The sequence below is a fragment of the Dysidea avara genome, chromosome 5 (genome assembly GCF_963678975.1).
Source record: "Dysidea avara chromosome 5, odDysAvar1.4, whole genome shotgun sequence".
NCBI classification, from domain to species: domain Eukaryota; kingdom Metazoa; phylum Porifera; class Demospongiae; order Dictyoceratida; family Dysideidae; genus Dysidea; species Dysidea avara.
The window spans coordinates 8,295,965-8,319,480 of record NC_089276.1 but is presented as its reverse complement, the minus strand read 5'-3'; the positions used below and the strand labels follow the sequence as shown (position 1 = coordinate 8,319,480).

At 37.9% G+C, this 23,516-nt stretch overlaps 3 protein-coding genes across 5 annotated transcripts; 1 reads left to right on the top strand and 2 right to left on the bottom strand.

Moving 5' to 3' along the window:
• LOC136255629 (UMP-CMP kinase-like) lies at positions 1 to 17,326 on the top strand. Of its 3 annotated transcripts, XM_066048444.1 has the most exons (6): positions 263 to 523; positions 582 to 725; positions 783 to 920; positions 11,331 to 11,407; positions 13,883 to 13,979; positions 17,171 to 17,326. In XM_066048444.1, the coding sequence occupies exons 1-6, from the start codon at positions 440 to 442 to the stop codon at positions 17,207 to 17,209; spliced, it is 579 nt and encodes a 192-aa protein (XP_065904516.1). In that variant the 5' UTR covers positions 263 to 439; the 3' UTR covers positions 17,210 to 17,326. The 3 variants fall into 3 exon arrangements, with proteins under 3 accessions (XP_065904517.1, XP_065904515.1, XP_065904516.1); XM_066048443.1 differs by having other exon boundaries at positions 28 to 523; positions 582 to 920; XM_066048445.1 differs by lacking the exon at positions 13,883 to 13,979 and having other exon boundaries at positions 1 to 523; positions 582 to 920.
• Positions 17,235 to 19,282, bottom strand: LOC136255620 (mediator of RNA polymerase II transcription subunit 26-like). The gene is made up of 3 exons (XM_066048433.1): positions 18,841 to 19,282; positions 18,576 to 18,650; positions 17,235 to 18,489 (listed from the first exon to the last, which is right to left on the bottom strand). The coding sequence occupies exons 1-3, from the start codon at positions 18,901 to 18,903 to the stop codon at positions 17,569 to 17,571; spliced, it is 1,059 nt and encodes a 352-aa protein (XP_065904505.1). The 5' UTR covers positions 18,904 to 19,282; the 3' UTR covers positions 17,235 to 17,568.
• Positions 19,283 to 20,180: 898 nt separating this feature from the next.
• Positions 20,181 to 21,400, bottom strand: LOC136255625 (transcription factor Jun-like). The gene has a single exon (XM_066048437.1). It carries the CDS (start codon positions 21,275 to 21,277, stop codon positions 20,336 to 20,338), a length of 942 nt encoding a protein of 313 aa, XP_065904509.1. The 5' UTR covers positions 21,278 to 21,400; the 3' UTR covers positions 20,181 to 20,335.
• Between the last annotated feature and the right edge of the window lie 2,116 nt (positions 21,401 to 23,516).

Genomic DNA, 23,516 nt, shown 5'->3' with positions numbered 1-23,516 from the left:
TCACGGTACGCGTGTTAAGAGCTACCAATCCAGCAAAGAACGATTGTGCTGTAGAGTCTGATGTAGTTGCAGCGTCCACCGGTAAGTGTAACGGAGCTCCGTCATACTCGTCTACATCATCCTCGCACATCGTCGGTGCCTTCTCTGGCGGTCCTTCTTGCTGTCCTAGAGACCCGTCTATTATCTCTGGCGGAGTAGTTCTCTTCTTTCCCGTGTTAACAGCGCCTGCTACATAAGGCTCTGCATCATACTGCCCAAAAGGTTGTACCTCTTCTTCACGTCTTTGTTGTTCCCACATTGCATCACTATTTGGCTCACTATTGCTGATAAGAGGTGTCGTGTTTACTGAATGTTCGTTAGTAGAGGAAGAGCAACAGGTTCCCATTGTATTCTAATTGTTTCGCGTTGATCCGGTCTGGCTTTCGTTTGTAAGCGCATTATGGCTGCCGTTAAACCACTCGTGGTGTTTGTACTAGGAGGACCCGGAGCTGGTAAAGGGACGCAGTGCGCAAAAATAGTTGAAGTAAGCGTGCAAACTATTAGACCTTTTTAGGTTGCACGTGCATGCACTTAAATTACAGGAATATGGGTTTGTTCATCTTTCTGCTGGTGATCTGTTGCGAGCTGAGAGAGCGAGTGGCTCACCAGATGGTGACTTGATACAAAGTTGTATGAAGGAAGGAAAAATTGTACCAGTTGAAATTACAGTCAACCTTATAAGAAAGGTAATTAATTTTATTATGTGCAATTTCATAAATACACTTAATTATAAATACTTGCAGGCAATTGAAGCATCAGGGAAGGGCAAGTTTCTGGTAGATGGTTACCCTCGTAATGAGGACAACTATACTGGCTGGGAGAAATACATGGGGGATAGGTGTAATGTTGGACTAGTACTGTTCTTTGACTGTCCTGAAGAAGTGAGTGTGTGTATGTGTAGTGTCTTGTATGTTAAAATGTGTACATGGTGTATCTGATGACAGTTTGGCAACCTTTAATTGGGCAACGTTTGTGCACACGTGTGTGTTATGTGGTGTGTTGTGCTGTGTGTGTGCTCTGTAGTATGTGTAGTGCATGTATGCGTGCGTGAGAGAAAGAGAAACCGTAAAAGGTTCCGGATTTGATTCCCCAGTTGCTATTGTGTCTCCTTGTACAAGAAACTTTACTGACATTGCTCCAGTCTACCCAGCTGTTTAAGGTGACCTGGTGTCAACTGGGGAGCAGCCCACCCTGCTTTAACATCAATGGGTACCTGGTGTTAACAGACATGACTAAAATACGGAATGGACTGAAAATAGGGACTGAAAGGAACTTTCCTGAAAACATGTGGAATGAATATAAAACGCAACAATGGCCTGAAACAAACCTCTAGGCACAGAAGTGTGCAAAAGCCAAACTCGATTTTGTGCGGCCTAATCTATTTTGCGGACTGGACTCACAGACCGGACTTGAGCTGGAAACAGCTTTTAAACAATAATCCAGGCATTATCTATATCTTGCAACATCGGAGACACAACTATCAAGGTACAACTGCTGGTATTGCTCTTCTTTAGGCCAGGCAAACTTGATTTAATTGTTTCTCATCCCTGCCTGCATCCCTTTTTATCTCACTGCCTCTAATTTCATTATTGCTGTTATCAATCACATGCACATGTATTTTGATTCTAGGAAGGCTGTCTATCATTTTGCAGCACAGTAATGTCACTTGCACTTCAGAAACGGTGGTAAAATGTAAGTACTAGTTCTTAAAAAGCTTTACGGTAGCTAACCTAGACGGCTTGATTTGGACTATTGTCAATAACGAAGATTGGCCTCCGCCCACATGGAAATCTGAATTTTTGTGGATGAGAAACAAGTAATCAAGTTTGCCCTGGCCTTGCAAGTCATGAAACTAGTGTGTGCACTAATTAATTAGAATACACTTACAATACATGTGTACTAGCAGTGATAAAGCATTGTAGAGGCTATTGTTGTAGCATAGATGTTTTCTTAGCACTAGTGTTAGGGTTGTAGAGATGAGTTAGTAGGTAGCTGAGGTGGCACCACTGGGTGAGGTGATGCAAGGGGGTGACACACAGGCACTCACTGTAGGTAGATCTGCGACTGCGGTCTAAGTCAACGGTCAAGGTCACCAAATTCATGCCAAGTCAACTTTAAAAATTTCCAGCCTACAATCGAAAAAGTACTGAAATATTGTCGCTAAGTCACTGGTCAAAGATTGAAAAAAGGCTCTTAGTCACAGGTCAAAGCGAAATTTCTGTGGGTCAAGACTTTGACCGTGGTCACAGATCTATCTACTAGAGGTGTACCGATTATCAGATTGGCTAAAATATCGGCCACCAATATGGTATTTTTTGACCAATATTGGTATCGGTACAGAACAGTAGGAGGACTGATATAGCTACCGATAATTATACAGTAGCAATAGTTTGTACATAAATGGATTATATAATATTGGTTTTCCATGTGACTGTTTAGTACCAGTGGTTTATTGTTCACTCTACAACTAATGCTGCGCCATGAGAAGCCATATAAATACACACGATTCTAGTGTCTTGCTGGAAGGCTTATCCATAGATTATAAAGAGGGAATCTGCCGATTTCCAATCCCGTTTACCTCTACTATATGGCTTATCACAGTCTTTATTTTACTATTATTAATGCTTTACAATACAGGTGTATTGATGGTCTATAGCAGTTACGTATATAGTACCTTTAAAAGAAGAGTCACAGGATAACCAAGGAACCAATTTTCTCACAAGCCATTAAAATGCGGAGTAATCAGTGTTGCCAGTTGATTGCTCATGTGAAAGACAAATTTGTTCATAAAAAGTTCATAAATCCAATGGTCACCCTCCGAACCAGCATGTACCAAGCCCACACATTATAAATAGGTGGATCGATCTCTGGGTTAGTAGGGCACTAAAGAGCAAAAAAAAAAAGGTCGTAGCCTGAGATTGCCAAAACTTCATAACAAGTTGATAGATTCTTTCAGGTTCACAAACAAGACAAAATTAAAGTTCATATATCTATGAACTTTATTCATAACATGGCAACACTGGGAGTAATGCAGAAGTGTCCATTGAAGGCTTCATGGGAATATACATAAAAATGTTTGCAAGCTATATTATCACCACAGGCAGAGTTAGCAATGAATACATGCACATGTTGTACACTTTTGTTTGCTTAAAACTATAATGCAAAATATCGGATCAACTATCGGTTATCGGCTTCTTTTGGTGGCATCAGTATCGGATATCGGTATATGCCAAACACTTATATCAGTACACCTCTACTATCTACAGTGCGTACCTTCGTGACACCCCCTTGTGATGGGGCTATACTGGCTCATCACTACAGCCCTAACACTGGTGTTAAGCACTGAAGCAACAAAGGAAAACATTTACACTGCAGTGATAGCCTCTATCATGCTTTATAACTGCTAGTAAATGTGTATTGTAAGTATATTCTAATAAATTAGTGCAGTACTTGTAAGGAAGAGCAGTATCAACAGTTGTAGCTCAATAGTGGTGTCTCCGGTGTTGCAAGGTATGGATAATGCCTGGATTATTGTTTAAAAGCTATTTCCAGCTCAGTCCATGAGTCCAGTCCGCAAAATAGATTAGGACATCTTGTGTTAAAGTTGAACACAATCTCGAAGTGTGCTAAAGTCCCCTGCGCTTGTAATCTTCAATTTAGTTCTTGATTAAAAGTGTGCTCTAGTATAGTGGTGCAACGCAAAAATCATTCAGTTTTTCATAAGTGAAACTTTCCACATACTGTAAATAGCACTCTTCATGACATGTACTTTTGATATGTGTCATTGTATATTTGACCTTTGGTGACCTTTATGGCCAATTTTGCACATAAATTGATTATGTATTTGAGGCATTAATTGACTTGTTAAAACATGGTACCAAAGCAAAGGTCTTGTTGAACGAAGCAACTTAATTGATTGGAGAAAGTTTCATGGTTTTATGAAAAAGTACACTATTTTTGGGGGGCTACATTGCTATATTATCCATTGTGTTTTGAATGTAAATAAGACAAGACACAAGCTTTGATGATACAGCTGTACTTGGATTTTGTGTTCTGGTTAATTGTTGAAATTACTGTAGTTAGATGGCCTGTTCGTTCACACTGGCACTTTTTACAGTTAGCCCAGGGCTAGTGTCTGTACGGCTTGAGCTTGAGCACACTTTGAGGTCAGGCCACTTCAACTAAATTTCTTGTTTCTTGGATCCGACCGACCCATAAAATTTGTAAATGTGATAGGGCTGTGCAATAATAGTAAAACCTATATCTCGATAAGTGACAACCATTTTATCTCGATAAGTGACAACCATTTTATCTCGATAAGTGACAACCATTTATCTTGATAATCAATATTATCTCGATAGTAATGTATTATTGTGAGCACAGTTTTGCATATTTGTTGGTGTAAAGTCCTTGTCAAGTAAGAAATTTTACCTGTTCCTCATTTAATTCGATACCTTTCCAAAGGTTTTTCATCTAACTGTGGTTGATGTACACCAGATTACGGAGATTTACTATTATCTCGATAATGAAAATCATTATCTAATTTACAATAGGTGATTTAGGTATCTAAATTATCTTTTTATCTAAATTATCTCCCAGCCCTAAAATGTGATGTTTTTATTCATTTTTATAAGATCACATGTTTGATCACGTGAATTTGTGGCATTGATGTATTGTTGGCCATCCATATCTGCGCGAGCTTGGTTATTACAAGAAGAGTTGTAAGAGCAGACTATGGATGGACGTTTGATCATTTAGATGTACTAACCATAACTAATAGTTTGTTATCGAATGCCGTAGTTACATGTGCTGCCATAACTTCAGTTAAAAAATTATTACCACCTATTTTTATACCTACCGACCCACTTTTCAACTAGTTTCAGTCCGAGAAACAAAAGATTTAGTTGAAATGACCTCATGTTCAGAGGTTTATTTCAGTCGGTTGTTGCATTTTATATTCTTTCAAGCAGCTATACAGTGAGTTATGGCAAGGAAATGTTTAATCTCCATTGTACATGTAAAATGCTACACTTTTTTGGTCAATGTCAATATATACAAAACCACAATACCCATTTAGTATAGGTAATTTTGTAGTACAGGTAATTTTTTTTTGAGACAATGAGGTAATCATTAGTAATGCTAAGAATGGTGAGATTTCCTTATGTGATATCAAAATTTGAATTGGAATTTGTTTAGTTGCTAGGGAAATGTAAAAGAAATGTATGTCCCTTCAGAAACAAAGGAAACACTCAATGTAAACACAGGCTGTGTGCACAGGATGTGTGTGTGTGGTGTCTTCATTTTTTGAAATCATTTCAAAGCTACAGTTTTTTATGTAAGTTCGTATGGAACACAGTAAATCCCATTATCATTCAAACTGGATTCATGCAAGCTGTGAATATGTAAGGTATTTGCTATTGTATCATATGCATTGTGGAACAAAACTGAACGAACGAAAATGTGAACTATGCTGACAATCTGAGTATTCAGTCCACAAGAAGGTATTGGGTTGTCTGTTTCATAAGGATAATAATGTAAGACCACTGAATCTGGAGAACTTTTGAGTATTAACATGTGTCAGGAAAGCTTGTTAGCTAGTTTACTGAAGTTCGCATGTTGTAAAGTATTTCAGAAGAGATTTCCAGTGATTTTTAATGTCTGGATATGTTGAACAAAGTTTAATGTACATTAGTATATGCCATGATTTGTGTATCCATGTTGACAGTTTGAAAGTGTAAAGAAGCCATAGATATATTCCACATTTATTGTACACGATCACATCTTACGGGGTATGGGAGAACAGATCCCAGTGCTGGGACACACCATCTTGATCATGTCACCATACAAGTTGTGTTCACTTTCAACAAGTGTTTGATCCCACGATGCTTCCTCTGACTGGTAAGAGCAGTGAACAAACAAACCCACCAGAGATTCAGAAAATTAGCAAGTCTTTTAACCATACAGTACAGTAGTACTGTGTATTAGGGATCGTAAAGGCTTGGACTTTCTCACAAAAAAAACCATTGACCAGAAACCAGCCTCAAAATACCTTCATGGCACTTTGGCAGTATTGGTTTGATTTATATAACCAAGCACAAAAGTACCTTCGGTAAAATCCGAAACAAGGTATTTTGCTACAAAATTTAATAATTTTATTCATTGGGATGTTTTTCTACTGACTGACTGATAACTAACTACCTTCCTGTTTGATTCCTTCAGGCAAGTGTAATTTAATAGCAATTATAGAACTTTGCGTGGGCGAGATCAAAGGAAAAAGTGTACTTTAAATTTCATAAAGTACACTCTCAGCCGGCCAACTGCTTCATCGACCACAAAGAGTGCTTTATTGCACCGCAAAGAGTGCTTTATTCGTTCAATAAAGCACTCTTTGCGGTGCAATAAAGCACTCTTTGTGGGCAATAAAGCACAGTTGCCCACGTGCCTTAGTGTAGGCTAATAGCCTACGGGGCTCGCGCCAGTACAACTAATCACCCAAGCCGGTGAAGGCTGATAGCCTCGCCGGCTGAGTGATCAATCACCCCAGCCAATACGAGTTCGACCACTGGATTGCTTTTATAGACATACCTAAATGCTTCGATGATGGGTGGGAGAAGGTAACGTTGCTGTTACGTTTGTTAATGTAAACGGACAAGTCCTGGAGATATCACGGAAATACTTCACCATGTGACTCACAATAGAATCGATTGTGGGTTGTGAGCAAAACCTGCCAAAATACGCGATGAACGTCTACTATGCCAAACTATGGTGAAATACGCGTGAGTTACTTTGTTAAACTAGTTTGTGTGCGTTCAGGCTGCTAATAGTTCGTGCAACGCTTGTTAATTACGAGTCCTAGTGTATGGTGAAGCTACACGACTAGAAAGTTCCATAAATCATTTAAAGCATAGCCTTGCTCGTGCTATATGAAAAATAAAGTACTCGGCGCTTGGCCTCAATGCTAATAAAGCATTCGGCTTCGCCTCGTGCTTTATTAGCATCTCGGCCGCGCGCCTCGTACTTTATTTTTCATATAGCACTCGCGGCTATACTTTAACATATACCTAAGGTTACAGGTTTAATTTTTTCATTGCTTCAACCTGACAGGTGCTTTTTGGCATACTGTAATGTATGTATCATGGACTCTCCTTTGTGCCCCATTTCACTTTGCTGACAGTGCAAAGTGTCGATTCATGTTAGTGTGTGATAGCTACCCTGTACAGTTAAAACAGTAATTGTCCGAATTTTCCATAGTCACTGGATTGATTGCAGAGGTGCTTCTTGTACTGTTCTTTTTTTGTAACACTGTGTATCGTGCTGACCATCATATGTGTAATGGCCACTTCACTTTTCAGTAATTGATAGTTCAGAAAGAATATTAACTCTGGCTCCATTCTTTCTTTGATGCAGTATATACAGTAGTACTGGTTCATCAGGAATAATAATGTTACAAAAAAGTAAATAGACAAGTGCAAGGAAAAATTAGGAATTTTAAGTTTGATTAGGGGTCATGGAAATAAAAAGTAGTGAAACAAGAGAGGTCACCTACACCTTTGGGTATACTAGTGGACATTTAATCCTTAATTCAGTCATGGGTATAGACTGATGTAGGGATTAAGTGTCCACTAGTTATGTGTATAATTGGACAAATACACTTGGGCAACTATAGTACAGTTATATAAGGAAAACACCCCTACTGAGACAGCACGATTTTTATCATGTTGTGACATTGTAAATAGACTAATCCTACCAGTTGGCTGTTTGTGATTACATAGCCACTTACTGATAGTTTGTCACCAAATACTGAAGCGGTTTGGGCACATGGGATTAATGCTCTGAGCAAGAAAACTAGGGAGTACTACATAATTATCACTTAAAGCACTGCCTATGCTTGTGTGTACAAAGAATACAGCACTTGAGGGGGGGGGGGGGGGGGGGGGTCTCGGCAAATACAGCACTTGGCTTCGCCTTGTGCTGTATTAGCCTCTCGACACACCCTGTTGTACTGTATTTTCCTATGGTGGTGCTTTAACTATAACTAAATTTTGTTATGATACTATTAGAAGCACTGCCATAGGTACTACCAGGAGCTTATGAACCGCCGAAGGAGCATGAAACTAAGTTCCATGGTAATCCACTGTGTTTGTTTTACGTCACGTACAAAGGGCGCTCCAGCCACACAAAGTAGAGATGAGTTCACCACCATTGAAGGAGAGAAAGACCTCGAGGAAGACTCAGCCAATTTTACCATCGCCATGTATCACTGGTCATGTGCAATTTCGTATACGGCTTCAAATAACAAGATTTTACTTTCCTTATATGGAAATTAGTTGGCGATTGATTTGGATTGTGATGGCACCTGGCAGGCAGTGTAAGTTTCATGCTCCTTTGGCGGCTCTGGTACTACATGTAAAATGCAAGGGACATATACAAGATGAAGCACCACTTTTTTAGTACGATATTATTCAAGACATATACAATGCTTATATAGAGAGTTTCTTTGAGTTCAACGAACCTATATACGTACTTAGACTGTTGAAAATTAATTTTGTAAATTATTTATTACAAGGTTTTATATGGAAATTTGCAACTCAAGTACACTTTCACTTTAAAATGTATTAGCAATAAAGGCAGGTGTATATTGATTATCTCAGTAATAGTATGACATGTATGGATTATCTGACTCTGGTAAAACAAAAACGGTTTAGGTACCTAGTAAACACTTTGGCTGTTGATAGTATATTATTTCCTGTTGCAATATGTTTCCAAAGTTAAATTCCTATTTAGAGTGGAACCTTAGGACATATTGTGACCAACTAATGGTGTCGTGCGTGTCCTCATTATCAAGTGTCCACATCAACCAGTCCCATTGACAGCTTCTTTAAAAATGTTTTTTTTTTTGGTCTTTTTCCAGTGTATACGTGTCTTGAAAATTTTTGAAGTGACGTAAAATGATGGACGTGTTGGTGTGTCCTGTTTTAACATTGCATTAAAGTATTATTTTAAGTTGGCCCTTATAAAAAGGTGGCCTTTCAGGTAGCCGCTAAGATATGTTACACTGTATATCACTTTTGAATCATACTTTGAAAGGGCAAGCCTACTACTGACCACTTAAAGACCACCTTTGTATGTTTGTACCTATAAACAATGCCTTTGCTGGAAAAATGTACACTTCTAAAACCACTGAATCATCAAGATTTGATGGAATAGAGTGGAAAGTGGCCACCTGTATAGAAAGGCCACCACTCCATAAGGGCCAATTTTAAATTGTTGCTATACACTTATGCAATTGTATTAAGCAGCTACCTGCACATTAAGGCCCAGAAATTGTGGCCCTAAGGTACCTGAATCATAGAATGATAGAAATGTTCCATAGAAATTACGTTGTACAAAGGTTCACTACAGCAATTGCTCACTGATACATATCTATAGCTTTAAGTGAAATACATTAACAATCGATTAAAGAAAGGGTCAAGGCAATTAACTTCAAAGTTAAATCAGATTGTTCTAGTAAAAGTTGAGACTGAAAGTGGTACATATTGCATGATGGTCTCTACAATCATTCACATGTAACTTTGATATGCAATGAAATCTGATGCATTGATATCAGTACACAATTGAATTTTTGAAGGTGTAAGTTGAAAAGGCTGTTAATACTGCATCAGTCATTCATTACTACCTGTTAGAAAATCTCTAGTAGATTACAATATTTGAAACATTCATGTCTGTGTTAAGAACAAAGAATGCAGCTACTTAACATCATGTTTTATTTGTAAGTGTTTCAAGACATTTATACACATTGAACTATATCAATAGCCACCTGAATATTGAGGCCAAAAAAATTGGCCCTGACTGGCTTAGTTAGACAGTTTCATACTTGCTTATCAACAGTCAGCATTAAATGCTAACAGTAGCAGTTACTGGAGCTAGTGAAAATGTCATCAAGTTCAATATTTCATTACTATATAATAGACTTGGCGTCATAATCAGAAACAATATATACAAGCTTGATAAGGGGTAAATTACTTAAGTATATGTATTTAAGTATAAGCTTTTACTGGGTTTTCTTACAAAACATAAACAAATTAACTTTACTTACAAACCAACAATGTATAAAATGATTGTGACATAGTATATTATATAAAGTTACTTGCAATTGGTATTGCATCTTTGCATACTTGAACCATACAAACAACACTATACATTAACACTTATAACTCATGATCTACTACTGGTCCCAACTTTAAACTCACAGTGATGAATGATGGGTATTAGAGTAACATGTAAACCAAAAAATAAATTTAATTAAAGAATATAAATTTTTGAAAATTAAGATCAAAGGAAAAAGCTACATTTTTGTGGTTTGGCCTTTTCCTTTGAACAATTATAAAATATAAAACATTATCACCTGAAAGAGAATTTAATAAAGATTTCAAAAATCCAATCCAGAAGTTTCTACGTTAATCACACACAAAGTTATGGCCATTTTATTGAAGACATGTAAGCAAAATAAAATTTTCAGCAGAAACTTTGAGTGGTCATAACTTAAAGGGAGATCAATAAAATGAGCCAAATTTTGGTGCGAGAAAGTTTCTTGAAAGGGTCCATGTTTGTGCCAAATTTCACGAAAACGAAAGGGGTCTGGATTTTTTTTTTGTTGATTTGGTATGGAATGACCCTTGTAGTATTATAGTAATATCCTTTGGGCTGGGTAAGTATCTCTTGTAGAACACAAGTTATACCAACTTGTCATGAAAGTGAACAGAGTTGGTGTATGTATGGATATCAAATATTATTTTAAGTGTCCACTTTTCTGATAGCCTTATCCATGGAGTAAACTATTTGCTATTGGCTACTTCATTGGTACTGGAAGACCACCTCATTGTTGTGGCCATATCATGTACGTCCCTAAGGTGTTTTATACTGGCTTGTGAAGTACACCGCTGCTGCTAAGTGAGGTCTCACTTCACACGACAAACCATTAGCCACGAAATATTTGAACTTTTCAATATTTGGTGTGTTTGTCTGGTAATTTTAGTAACTTAACTTGATGGAAATGACTTGTCATAGTAATGGAGTATTGTTGGCCTTCTGGATACTTATAATGGTGTAGTGAACATTAGTGTCCTTCTATGATTCTTTACAGCATTCCATAACCATATAGTTACCCAGATTGTGTGTGCGTGCGTGCGTGTGTGCCTGCGTGCGTGCGTGCGTGTGTACATGCGTGCAAGTATAAACATGTATACATGACACTGCGTGTAATATCATAATTGATGTATGTGTCCACACAGGTGTGTCTAGAACGAGCCATGAAGCGTGGTCAAACTAGTGGAAGAGTAGATGACAATATCGAATCATTTAGGAAAAGGTAATGATAATGTCCCAGCATTGAATTCCAGTCTTAATTTTTGTTGTTGTATATTTCTGAACACAAGTTAAGCACGTTGAATAACAAGACACACCAACTCTTATTTGAACCATTAATTCAGTTGCTACAGAGTTTGTGGGCAAAGAAATAAGTATGTATGCAGGCTTGATGTGATCAATTGCAAACAGTCAAATAGTTTGGATTTCAAATATCTGATAGTACAAATTGCAATGTACCTAGTAATCATATGTACATTTCTGGGTAGCACTGTTGAGCTAAGAGTCCATGTACCACTAGCTTGACTGTTTGACTGCTCATAACTTCACAACTTCCATTGTGAATTTCTCTCAGAGGAACTCTGCACAATCATTGCCAAGTCTTTGTTGGGGAACCAATGTTAATTTGGTGTATATATCATTTTAGAATTCAGTTTTGTGATTTCCCCCCAAAATTCTTAAGTGTATACAATAACATGTTATCTGTTGTAATAGCACTGTTTTTAACCCTAGGACCAAAATATTGGTTTGAGATTTTGCTTGCTCATTTTTAAGTCCATTGTACTAGATATTTTTCCCATCCAGGAAAAATAGTGAAATCTGCTTAGCAGTCCATAAGAAAGTGGTTTACCAATTTTGTGTGACACATTTCTTAAAGTTTCAGTAGACATGGTCGTAAACAGTAAGTTGTTTTGCAATTGTAGTCAGACGAGTCTTTTCCATAATTTTCACCACAATCAGCCATCTTGGATCTTTTATCCAAATAATATTACCCCTCCAATGAGAGGTATGTGTGTGTAGTGTGTGACATATGGAGGGAAGACTTGGTGAGAAAATTCTTGAAAATGAAAACACCAGATATTATTAAGGCAAAGGGAACATGATATACAGTGGAAGCCATGTTAAATAGGACTCCTTTAAAGTCACAAATGATATGTTTATATACAAGTATGTTGGACATTGCCTTGATCTAGTGTCAAATTACAAGTCCAAAAGACATGCTGGTATCTAGAGCAATTCTAGTAAAATAACAATTGTCTGCTTCCTAATTAATGTAACGAGGTTTCACCGCCTAAACTAGTACAGTGTGTATGTATGAGTGTGTATGTATGAGTGGTGTATGTATGAGTGTGTATGTATGAGTGGTGTATGTATGAGTGTGTATGTATGAGTGTGTATGTATGAGTGTGTATGTATGAGTGTGTATGTATGAGTGGTGTATGTATGAGTGTGTATGTATGAGTGGTGTATGTATGAGTGGTGTATGTATGAGTGGTGTATGTATGAGTGTGTATGTATGAGTGGTGTATGTATGAGTGTGTATGTATGAGTGGTGTATGTATGAGTGTGTATGTATGAGTGTGTATGTATGAGTGTGTATGTATGAGTGGTGTATGTATGAGTGTGTATGTATGAGTGTGTATGTATGAGTGGTGTAAACAGAAATACAAACATCCCCATAGGCTATTTTTGAGGACAGACTACTGACTTGGCATTTAATTTTGCTCAAATTATCTCTACCTAACATTCTGTACAGTTTCAAAAGTGTCTTACACAATGTTAAAGTGTTTGCTGGGTGCTTGAGGTAGTGTTAATTTAGTAGCAATCCACACTTGAAGTGTAGATGAAATGTGTATGGTGTCTGTCAATTATCACTTAATATAAATGGTTGCTTTGTTATTCCTTCTTCATCATGGTAACCTGTCCTGTTGCTATGCTCTTTATATTCTCTTATAATAATTTTTGATTACTTGCAATTGATGTTGTTACATTGCTGTGGGCTATACTAAACAATGAACAATAACATATTAAGTATCACGACTACCTCATTGTTATCAATTGGGTGCCACCTTGGTTGAGGAAATACCAAGATGTGATCACTAGTGTGTGTAAGCAAATTCCAACTGGCTGTGGTTCAGGTGGAACTTCAGGTCACCTTGCCTCTGAGACATGGTACAGCGTTCTACAGGTTACTAGCCTTGCCCCAGGAGAATTTTCCTGCACTGACTCCTAGCACCTGAGTAGCACACAGGTGTCCCGGTACTGGTTCACTGGGTAACTGAAAGCTTTATTTTGTCAGTGTGTGCGTGCGTGCGTGCGTGCGTGCGTGTGTGCATGTGAGTGATCTAGGGCTGGGACAAAGCTTCAGGAGTTTTGTAACCTTTGAAGGTGGTTTTCACGCTCCAAAGCTTCATAACCATGGAGACTGGCATGTCTAATCAGTCTAAAAGCCATGTACTTCTTGGAAGCATGTAACTATCATTGACAAAAATTTGTAGTCTAAGCAGTTGTACTAGAGCCTGTACTACAGCTATGACAAAGGGTGAGACCATATGGGTGTACACCCATCAGTTATGATCATTACTTACTAACATGACATAATCAACAAAGCTTCAAAGCTTTGGTGACTTTCTTGTTGTAAGAAGCTTTGGAGGGTAAAATTTGACAGCCCTAGTGTTATCATCTATTTTTGTCACAGGTATCACACATACATCAATGAAACGATGCCGATAGTGAAGATATATCAGGACAAGGGAAAACTAAGGACTATATCAGGCCTGCCACCCCCAGATGAAGTATGTAAACATGTATAAGTACATGTGTGTACTACAGTATTAGAAGAGGTTGGATATGTGCTTTATCAAACCTCTTGTGATTCCTTAATTGATGGTCAATTAGTATTAATCCTAGTGCACAAATCCATAGCAGTAAAGACCACACATATGCGTGCAGTACTCTGGTGGTGCTCGCCCCTTTGCATAGTATTGAAGGGGCGGGCACCGCCAGACTATGTGTGCAGCTTGTTAGCTACAACTAACAAGAACATAACAGATGCTTCTCATTAATGGTGACTGACAAGAGACTCTGATGTTGTGGACTGTGACAACCTCCTATGGTGTTGTGTATTAGTACCCCTTCTTCCATTCCCTTCTTCCATTACATATATTATTAATAATATTGAAAATCATAGACAAATTTCTCAAGTTTACCTTAGCATTTCCTTCCTATTTTCCTAAAGAATGTACCAGTTGTTATAAGCAAACTACTTGTGGTGCCAGTGCACCCTTACACAGACCAGATGAATATATTAAGTTGAGCTCATGACAATACCCACACGCTCCATACAATGGATTCTACCAGTTTCCCATGCACAAATTTGGCTGTACAGCCTCACAAGTGGCTGGAGATGATTTCTGATCTCAGTGTATTGTTTTTAGAGCAGTCAATATTCAACCATACAATAACTACCTACTGCTAGCACCAGACTTATCGGTGCCCGTGATAAGGATTCACCCTCAGCATATCTCCTTTTTTCTACATGGTTAAGTGTCTTAGGTCATGCGTTGATTGCTAAGGTGACCCTATTTCATAGGAGTTCTTTTATTTTATTTTTTTTTGTGAAAGAATACCCTCCTTGACGAGTGACAAATCTCTCAATCATTATTTTGTAACCTGTTTTTTTTTTTTAAAAACAAATCCTTTATTTGCCACTAATCCCGAAGCCATGAAGCTGTCTTGTAAAATATTTTTTTTGGTCCAAAAGTTATTGGTGTTTAAGGACACATTCACATAACCAACACTTCAATTGATTTGGAATTGCTTTAACGTAATTCACTTCCAAATTAAGGACAATGTTTACATAACAGATATTACAGACAAAGACTCCAAGGTGTTTGTTACATTAGCTATGGCGTAATGTTTTCAAAACCACTTATAAAATAATGGTGTCGTATTGTCAACAATAAGCGTGATTGTTTCTAATGCCATTAAAATGGTTGATAAACTAATACTGTGTGTCTAAGAGTAATGGAAGATAGGCCATGGAAATCTGTCCTATAGCAAGTCATTAGGCCAGAGGATTTTTGTGGTAGCTTTTGTTTATTTGGCCATTAATGATGTAGCATTTATGTGGAATTCGAGGCAATTCATCCTTGACTTTTTTTGTTATCCAATGAAATAATGGATGTGCTTTAACTATAAGTCCACCAATAAAAAACTAGTACACCTTCTTTCTTGATAATATCTTAATAACAAGCAGAGTTTTGAGTGCTGGATGGCAAGGCTGGTACTATTAATGAATTTTCTACTGTAAGAATTCTGGAGTCTATGTTGTACTATTGCTCAGAATTTTTCCTAAAAAATGCACAACACCCCAGAAGTACCTCAGTGTGACCCAAAATGTTTCTGATAAGTTGCAACAAATTTTTTCCCTTTTCCATTTTTTTAACTGACTGACTGGCTGGCTGGATAACTGAATGACTGTTGGTAATAATCGATGTTGACGCCAGATGTTTTCTGTTTACAACACATTACACTTTCATCCTGAGATTTAGATATTGAAGCCTGGTCACTGCAAAATTATATAATAGCCTTATTTGGCAAGCGGCTGGTAATAATGCAGATAGCTAACTGTACAGTAGTTTGTGCTCAGTGAAGCCTGCTCTAATCTTAGCTGGCCATTGTGTGGGCCAATTTTATTCTGGCCTTATTAGGAAGGTGGTTACTTTAGTTAGGTCACCTATAGACTATTGACTTGTTAGGGAATTTTCAAGTTGACTGGTTTAGAGAGGTGACCTTATTACACAGTGACCTATTACAGGGTCTTTTTTGTTATTGGATTATGTAAAAGGCCTCCAAAACTAACAAGTTACTAACCACTAACCAGGTACCAATTGTTTTCCCATGGCCCAAAGGGTCCTGTGTACCGAGTGACCATACTGGATTGCATACAATAAACATGGGCACTTTATGACAACTAGAGGTCCCTGGGACCACCTTGTAGTCCTCTTAGGTTGTTCCATTGTACTCTAATAGTTCTCACTAGGGAACCAACACCAGTGAAGGCATGGGATTTTCAGTCTTGACAATAGGACACCTTGATGTAAGGGTGTTTTATCTGAATGTATCTAGCTTCCCTGTCTACTGTGTATCGAAAGCACGAAGCAAATAAGAAGGGGAGTATGCTCAGATATAGAGCATGGTTCTTTCACTCCCCTAGTTTTTGGTGGGATGGCTCGTGAAGCCACTAACTTTTATAAGGGACTTGCACAGCTCAGTATTATACGAGAGGATGTCACCTGTCATTTGCTGTGCTACTTAGCAGTGCAATTTTGTGTATTTGAGTTTGTGTATTCGAGGTAGCTGGTCATCTAGAGGGCATCCGATACAGGAAGATGATGTCTCAGGGAGGCCTGTGAATATATTTAGATAAAATAAAATCTCTTAGTAAACAGGAAGCTTGGTTGGTTTTTAATGTAGTGACTGTGAGAAAGGTCACCAATAGCCCATAGGTGTTGTTGTTGTACAATACCTACAGGCAATATCTAACAAAATAGCTGGAAGTCATGTAGTACAGTGAAATGTTGTGCAATAACTGTTGTTTCAACATAACTGTGTTTGTACTAGATCCCCCTTTAGACCATATTTAATTGCCGTGGTTTCATAAGCTAGTAGTGCTATACAAGACTAACTTGCTCATCAGCAATATCAGGTTATCAGCACCACAGGCAAACAAGTGTGGGCTCCCGGCAATGTGAAACGATGTCATTTTGGGCGAACAGTAATTTTAAGTCTGCATCAAAGAGACTTACAAATTACTATAACTGCAGTAAAAAGCAAATTCAAAATTTTATTTAGCCAAATTTTCTGCCAACAATATAACTAGCTAATGCCTTCAGCCAAAATACCATGGTCTGATTTTTACTAATTCTGTGCTCTAATCGTGGATACCCATACAACTTATTCACTGTGCTTTTTATTTGTGTAGGTATTTGCTGAAGTGAAGAAGATCTTTGACAAATTGTAGGGAATGTGTTATGTATTTACCAGTAGAACATCACACAATTGTTTCATGTAAAACATTGGATTTTTGTACAATATTAACTGACGTACATCAAATATTAATTATTATTATAAAATTTCACATGTTACAGAACATTATTGTACAAGATCAAACAGATGACATCATTGTATTTAATATATACAAAAGAACAGTTCTGTAGCTATCTGATAAGTATTTGATAAATAGCCACACGATACAAGAAAAACATGAAAATTAAAATAAATACTGTTACATATTTCTTCATATCTGATTTCTGTACCGTAGTATTAAATTAGCAATAGACTAGACTTGCTGCACGAGTCCAGTAAATAGTACGGATCGGTTTAGTCAATGTAGACATAAGGCAGTACTACAACTGAATCATCACTTTTAGGTGGTATTGGCTGCGTCCAGTCACACCATGCCCCCTCATTACTAAAGTAACCATCAACACCTTCAATCTTACCTTTGCCGTCCACACTGTCTACATGAAATAATTGACTATCTTTTTTCTTTAATGAAGTCAAGTTGTCATAACTCATGTCCAATAGGTAGTTGTTAGCTTGAATAGTTTCTTCAGCTGGTGTGATTCTTCCTGTTGATGTCTGGCTCTTACTAATGTCCAACAAATCATCTTCAAATGTTTTACTACTATCATAGGTGGATAACATGTCCATAATGTAAGGATCAACGCTGCCAAACATGTCTGGGGTACCCCCAAACTCAGCTGGTGGACTAACCAGTGAAAAACCATCAGTGTTTTCAGATGACACAGACAGACTTGGTATCGATACGTTGTCACTTTTTAACTTAACCGAGCGTCGAGCAATACTGACAATAAGCGATGACGGCATTGGTTCTGGTGGAGGGTGAACAAATGTTACTAACATTGAGTTTGTATGATGTAGTTGAAGATGTGTGCTGGCATTGATGGGATGTGGGGCACTATTTGTAACTGTGCTTGAGGTGATAGTAGGATGATATAATGAGCTACCAGTCAATTGTTCCTTAAGTTTTAGCGACTTCTTACTGTTGACACTGCCACTGAAAGAGCTACTACTGTTGTTGGTGTTTGGTAACACAGACGTTGTAACAAGACCGGGTCTTTTATCCACACCATTTTCAACTGGGATAGTAGTACCATTGGGTTGTTTCAAGTTCAGTAGGTTTTGCCACTTTTTAACCAGCTTTCTGATCCGTTTAGCAAGTTTATTGTCCTTAGTGTTCTTACGTATATCATTTACCTGTTTGCCTATACGAGTGGCCTAAGCGATATAATAAACAGTTATACTTTTTTTCCTCGTGATAGACACGTACTATACCACGTAACATGAATTACATTACCAGTTACCTGTAAATCTTCTGGTGTAATTGTCATTCCTTCTAATGATACTATCACGTGATTGACAGCAACTGTATCCAGAACCTGTTAAGATATGCATTAAATAGAGTTAACAATTATATGTTTATCACTATCTACTAGTACAAAGTTAGTAAAAATCATTTGAACGAGGTTACAGATTTAATATAAAGGTACCACTTAGTTTTACTGGGCTTTGCGAGGTCGGCACAACGTGTTATCATAATGATAGATACGAACAAATTTCGTTACAAACATTTCCTTCGGGGTCCGTGGCTCTCGTTAATTTGTCTTTTAGCTCGAAAATTGTCTCGGGCATTGCATCTTTTATAGCTTGTTCCCTCGACTCAAAACACTGGACCGAATTCTTTCGTTGTCTAGTAAAACTACGGATTGCTATCTAATTAATTACCAATGCGCTCTATTTGGAATAATTTTAAATCTCATGTTTTTTGTTTGACGCAAATAGGTGCGTTGTAGCAAGTAATAGTTTTGTTATTAATGTTATTATTATACGTGCTTTATTCCTACAATGTTGTAATTGCTGGTTAGAATATGTACTTATTTCCAGCTAATTCCCGTCTGCTCCGTACGTAAACCTCAACATAAACAAAATAAAAACGACAGAAAAGAAGTGTAGTTGATAGAGTCAGTTTACTAGGAAAAAAGAATTTCACTCGGAATCTCTAGACCTGGCTAGAAATGTTACTGTGTTCTCGAATATTGTTATTACGTCAATAGACGTGTCACCGCGTGTCGGTTCAAAGTTTTTATTGGCTTGTAATGAATGTGACGTAGTTGAAGTGCATAGAACAAATTTTTTTTTATTTGCGTCAGCAAAGTAAACCAATTTCCTGTGGTGAAAATCCCATGACCCACGCTTTACCACACAGACAACCGCAATGTTGCTTTGTGTTTCCAAACAGCACACAACATTTTCACTTTAGACTACTATTGCAAAGTGTACAGAAGAGGGTTAAATCATTATTTCCTTTCAGCCAAGTTGTCTATAGCTAGCTAACTGTCACTGATCTGAAGATTGTTCATGCAGAATGCTGTGTTAAAAGTGTAGAAGAGACAAAGTATTGGGCCCATGCAGTTGAGAATGACCAAGCATGCATGTAGTGTCACAGCAATGAAAAACAGTTAATGTGAATAACCTGGAGAGTCTGGACACTTTGTAATGGTCTCAAAGTATTCTTTAGCATTCATTTAGTGTCAGCAATGAAAACCGGTAATGAGAATTTACCTGCAGAGTCTGGACACTTTGTAATGGTCTCAAAAGTATCTTTTGCACTTAGTTGACATGGAAAATCAGGACACCTTTATAATCAGAACACTGGTTGAACATGCAAGCAAGAGTTCATAATACTATGAACTGTTGATGCAAGAGATGTCTGCATGCATGCACTCTATGAACTGGTTTTTTCGAGGGATACATGCTACAACTGGATTGGCAAGGACTTTGCTGCAAGGTCAAGCAAAAAAAATATTATCTAGCAGGATGTGGTAACCCAAGTATGCCAGGAAGATGGTACACCATGGATACTTCCTGTGTTAATAGGGAAGCCATAACAGCATTAGTCATTACTGTGGTTTCATTCAACAGAGTTAATTTCTTTAAATAAAATATATCATTTTAGATAAAATTCAATCTGTATACACAACAAAAATACAAAAATAAGGGCATTGGAGAAATGTGTGTAAAATGAAATAAGTACTAATAAAAATAAAATACATGAGCTATGGAATCATGAAGCTGCTCTCTTTCTTGAGTTGACAATGTGAGGTAAGTCTATTTGGCATCCTTTTCTTAGGTGATCACTAAGCTGCTTTTTAAGTTCTGCGATAGATTCTTTCAAAGTGACTCTTTCAGATTGCAGTTCATTGTGTTGTACCTTCAACTGGATAACTTTATCTTGCAGTGTCGCCTCTCGTGCTAATCTCTTTTGACGACACTTTGATGCAGCCACACGGTTCCTTGCCTTCTTTCTCTCAGACTTGAGCTGCTCTTGAGTTCTCATGTCTGGAACAACTGCCATTGCATCTCTAAACATTTCATGGTGTCCCATAGGTCCATTGAGTTTGTCATAGATATCTGATTCACTAGTAGCTGGAGAACAGTTCAAACTAGCAGGAGATCCCATGTGGTAAGGTGCAGCTACAATCCGTAAATCTTCATGACTTGAATAAGGTGAACTGGTGCCGGAGTCTGGAGTATTGTACAATGTTCTTTCCAAGTGAGTCGGGATAATTGAAGTGGTGGCCGTAACGTAAGTGTTTGCTACATTAGCTAGACTGGGATTGGGTCCGTAGGAAGACATCATAGCATTGGATTGCGAGTACACGTTGCTTACTGGTAGCTTTTCGGGTTCAGTCCTCGTTTGTATTTGCTTCAGGGCGTCCAGAAATCCCTGTGCGTACAACTCTTGCTCCGTAGTTACTGGCTGGTTGAGAAACCTGGTAGATGTCGGCGTATCGCAGCTCGTGGATATGGGCGGGGCGGTGATAAAAGTGTTCTCCATTTCAGGAGCCAGCGACAAGCTGCTTGCTGCTGAATGATGTTCCAAAGCCTTTTCTTGTTTCACTACCACCGAGTCGGGATTTGAGGGGTAGTCTAGGCCGTACATGTATTTGGGTAGTTTGTCGCTCATGTTCATGTGCCCATAAAACGGACTAGCTGTCATCATCATTGTAAAAACGCTTTAGTAAAAGAATAAAGATCTTCCTATTAACGGTTAGATCCAAGATATAATTCTTAACCCTTTACTTTACTATTTACTATAATCTCAGAAAGTTTTATGATCTGAGCAGCTAGCATGCGTGCCTTTTTATAGGTTGCGTTTACTTCCTGTTTCGCGTTGTTTTGAGGTCACGAAGCCATCGTGGAACTTTGTGGTTTTTCGTTGCTAATCACCTGATGACTTCAACACTAAACTATGACGCACACGCACGACCACAAAAGCATTTTTCATTGCCATTGTATGGTTCCATTTACGTTTAACATTAAAGGGCTTATTTACATAGTTTAGCTGCTTCCATGGTGGCGGCAGGTTTACCACTGCTGCTCTATGTTTCCTAAGAGATTTGAAATTGGCTGCTTCTAATTTCAATGACATAAGCTGCCTAATGATAATTCACTGTCACAATTTTCATGCTAACCAACCAACCAAGGCAATTATCATATCCAGACAATAGTCAGATGTATTGCTATAATGGTAATTGTAATTTTAAACTGGCATGCAGGGGGTCCACTCAGTAGCCAAACACTACCGATACAACTATAGATACAACACCAAAAATAAACATGCACACACACACAAAGCCAATACAAAGAAATAATACTTAATGCCAATAAAGATGGTCAGTTAGTTAGTTAAATGTCAGTTATAATATCCTGTTTTACCAGCAGCATACGTTACTGCAAAAAACGTAACAGTGTCATATGCATGGTAGTGAGGTTTAATGCATGCCGGGTTGGCTTTTCATGCTGCTGTTCCTTTGATTTAATTCTGTTCCCAATTCTGCTATTCTGATAAGTGGTGTAGTTTAATATAGTGGGTAAACATTTAGGGATTGCACCTTCATGTCCCTCACACTGGATTTGTTAATATTCTAAAGTGAACAATTAAAACTATGGAGTCTCCCATTGCGCTACAGTTCCAGAATTACCAGTCAATGTTGCAGTAGTGCCTCAAGTAGCCGTGGACCCTGCATGACGTTGTTAGAATTTTCTGTAGCATCCTCTCAGTAAGTATATGTGTCTTAAGGCATTCCACAGGGTCATACGATTGTCACCTACCTTGTTTGTCCCATATATGGTAATGAAGGAGAATAAGATTGATTCAGGCTTGTTTGTCAAGTGAACTACAATGTGTCAATGAGTTCACATGTTGTAAGCAGGTAACCTTTAGAAATGGAGCATGAATTTGAAATTAGGACGTTATATCAAAAAGTCAAAATTTTGTCTGTTGGCTTCACAGACTGTGTGTACAGATCTACTAGCAAGAGTTATAATATGCATATGGGGAGGCGTTGAAAATTTGTAAAGCTAGCAACTATGGCAGCAACACAGTGCTACTAAATGTCGAACAACTTCCATCCTAGCTCAGTCCGTTAACTACATAGTTCTAAATGAACATTCTAACTAGTTATAATTTCTTCTGTACATGGAACTTGCGACATACACCACTATAGCCTGGTGCTGCTGACCGCTTGCTTTTTTATGTGTTTTGGTGATTCCAGCTTGCTGTAATTAGCTAGCAGTATAAAAGGGTTGACAGTGCCAGACCATCCAGGGTAGGGCTGTTACAGGTACCATCTAGCTACTATTTGTTTCCTAAGAGATTTGAAGGAGACCATTTCTAATTTCTATGATATCAACCTGTTTCATGATAATGAAGTGTTATAATTTTCATGTTAACCAATTAGACATAGCCAGACACAGTGTAGGTGTGTTGCTAAGAGCAGTTAGTTATGTCATCATGGTGTGTTAGCATGTGTATACTATTTGTAAATAATATGAAATGAGGTGTCTCCACCCAAGCACATCAGTGTTATATATCAGTTGCCTGTTATTGATGTATATTATAGAATATTCGAGTACATGCTTGGCTCTCCATGCTGCAGCTTATTTATATGAAATTTATGTGAGTAATCTATTAAAGTTGTCTGTCAATGTGTGTACGATAGCTATGGGTCCAATGCTGCTCGTGAGAAGTGCTATGTTATAGTGGGTTATCATCAGTTAGTTTTAGTGTAGGGACTGCACCTTCTTGTCCCTAGACTTAGCAATAGAAACAATGAAGTCTCCCATTGCATTAGAGCTAGTTCTAGAATCACTAGCCAATGTTGCAATAGTACAAAATTAACCATACAAATATGTGATGGGACAATTTTATTGGACTTAGGCGCTCTCATTCATGGCAGTGC